The 1711-nt window shown below is 40.0% G+C and overlaps 1 protein-coding gene across 1 annotated transcript in view; it reads right to left on the bottom strand.

Moving 5' to 3' along the window:
• The window catches only part of ASTN2 (astrotactin 2), a 1259674-nt gene that overhangs the window by 27679 nt on the left and 1230284 nt on the right, over positions 1–1711 (bottom strand). The window contains exon 23 of the mRNA XM_042780380.1: positions 1292–1392. Within this exon, the coding sequence (XP_042636314.1) occupies positions 1292–1392 (101 nt within the window). The remainder of the gene's footprint in view (positions 1–1291; positions 1393–1711) is intronic.

Raw genomic sequence — 1711 nt, 5'->3', positions numbered from 1 at the left:
TCTCTCTCTCTCTCTCTCTCTCTCCATATATATATATATGTCATCAAGTCACTGCTAACAACAGTTGCCTCTGGAGCTGGGGATTAGAATGGGAGGACATTTACTTTGCACCATTTTCTACCATGACTTTTAATTTTCTTATTTTTTGTAACCATTTGCATGTGCTATCTTAAAATTTATTCTAAAAAAAAAACAACAGTCAGAAAATCATCTGAAATCCTCTCATCTTGGAGACCAATGGCTCAACATTCCCTCTATCTAGAGAACACAAAACATTGATTGTTGAGTTTATCAGGGCCATTTATAGAAATGTCAGTCTCTCTCTCCCTAGAACACAGACTCTTAAAAGATGGGTATCATATCTCCACTATATAGCTTATCCCAGGACACTTAGGAAATATTTACTTAGCTTGAGATGAACCACCAGGATACATAAGCTACCATTACATTTCTGCTAATCCCATTACATTTTTTAATCCTGATGTCAAAATGGCATCGACACATTGCCCAAAAACTAAATATATGATGGGTCTGATTTATTGTTGCATTTTCCAGTGTTTTGGCCTGTTGTTTACAACTTTATGGACAGGAGCAGTAAAAAGATTTAATCTTGCATGCTAACTCTAGCTGATAGTCACTAACTATAGCTCTGTGCTGAGGATTCTGAGGCCATCACGGGACTAAATGGGAAAATATGCTGTGATCAGCTAGTGATGTCTGCTGTAGGCACAGCAAGGTGAAACAGTCTTCTGGGTGTCACTTGTTTACCATATCTAGCATAGAATCAAGGCAAAGGAAGTGATTGGTCCATAACAAGCCCAGTCTAAGGGAGAGGACCCAAGCAGAGGCCTCTGATCCTTGGCCATTCCTTACTTCTAAGTCAGAACGTGGAAAACTCTACAAAAAAGAAGCAAGTTTTTCAACTAGCGAAAATATTGCTAACCAATCTCAATTCCCCTCATGATTTTCATAATTTCAACCCCCTTTTCCTACTGCTCTTTGCATTTTTTTTTTCCTTCTCTCTATGCATTTGACTGCTAACAGAAGGTTGGTGGTTCAAACCTACCAGCCACTCCTCGGAAGGAAGGTTGGGCAATCTACTCCCATAGTGATACCACCTCAGAAACCCAAGGAAAGGTCGCTATGAGTCAGATCTGACTCCACGGCAGTGATTGTTCTGCGTTTTGTTTATGCCAGTATGTGTGTGGTGAATGGTGGTTAGGAACTTTGGGGTGCAGAACTCAGGGCAAATTTGAAATTTACTGGTGACATGAGGAAATGGGTTACCTACCTTCTGCCTTGTTGTCATCCACTAGCGGACAGGCTGTCCTCAGAGTCACTGTGCTGAGCTCTGAGTGCCGCCCCCGTGTATCCACAGCATACAGAGTAAACCTGTAAGACAACAAGAAAACAAAGCACCAACTGTGACTTCAGAGAAGGTCACAGAAGCTGGAGGGAGGAACACAAAACTCAAGGAATAGAAGAAGGGGTTGAATGAACTCAGGGATGCTCAGGCTGAAGGAGATGTTACTTTTGGTAAAAAAAAAAAAAAAAAAAAAGTAATGATAATTATAAAGTATTTATTGCACATTCATTGCCTGTTGGGTACTTATACTTAATCTCTTAATTTACAACTAAGTAAATCCAGAAGCCAGGAATTATTATAACCCCTAATTATATATATAGATATGGGAGCTCTGGTAGCGTAGTG

This window comes from Orycteropus afer, unplaced genomic scaffold (assembly GCF_000298275.1).
Source record: "Orycteropus afer afer isolate SDZICR_OR568_19922 unplaced genomic scaffold, OryAfe1.0 scaffold00037, whole genome shotgun sequence".
NCBI classification, from domain to species: domain Eukaryota; kingdom Metazoa; phylum Chordata; class Mammalia; order Tubulidentata; family Orycteropodidae; genus Orycteropus; species Orycteropus afer.
This window is presented reverse-complemented; position numbering and strand designations above follow the sequence as displayed.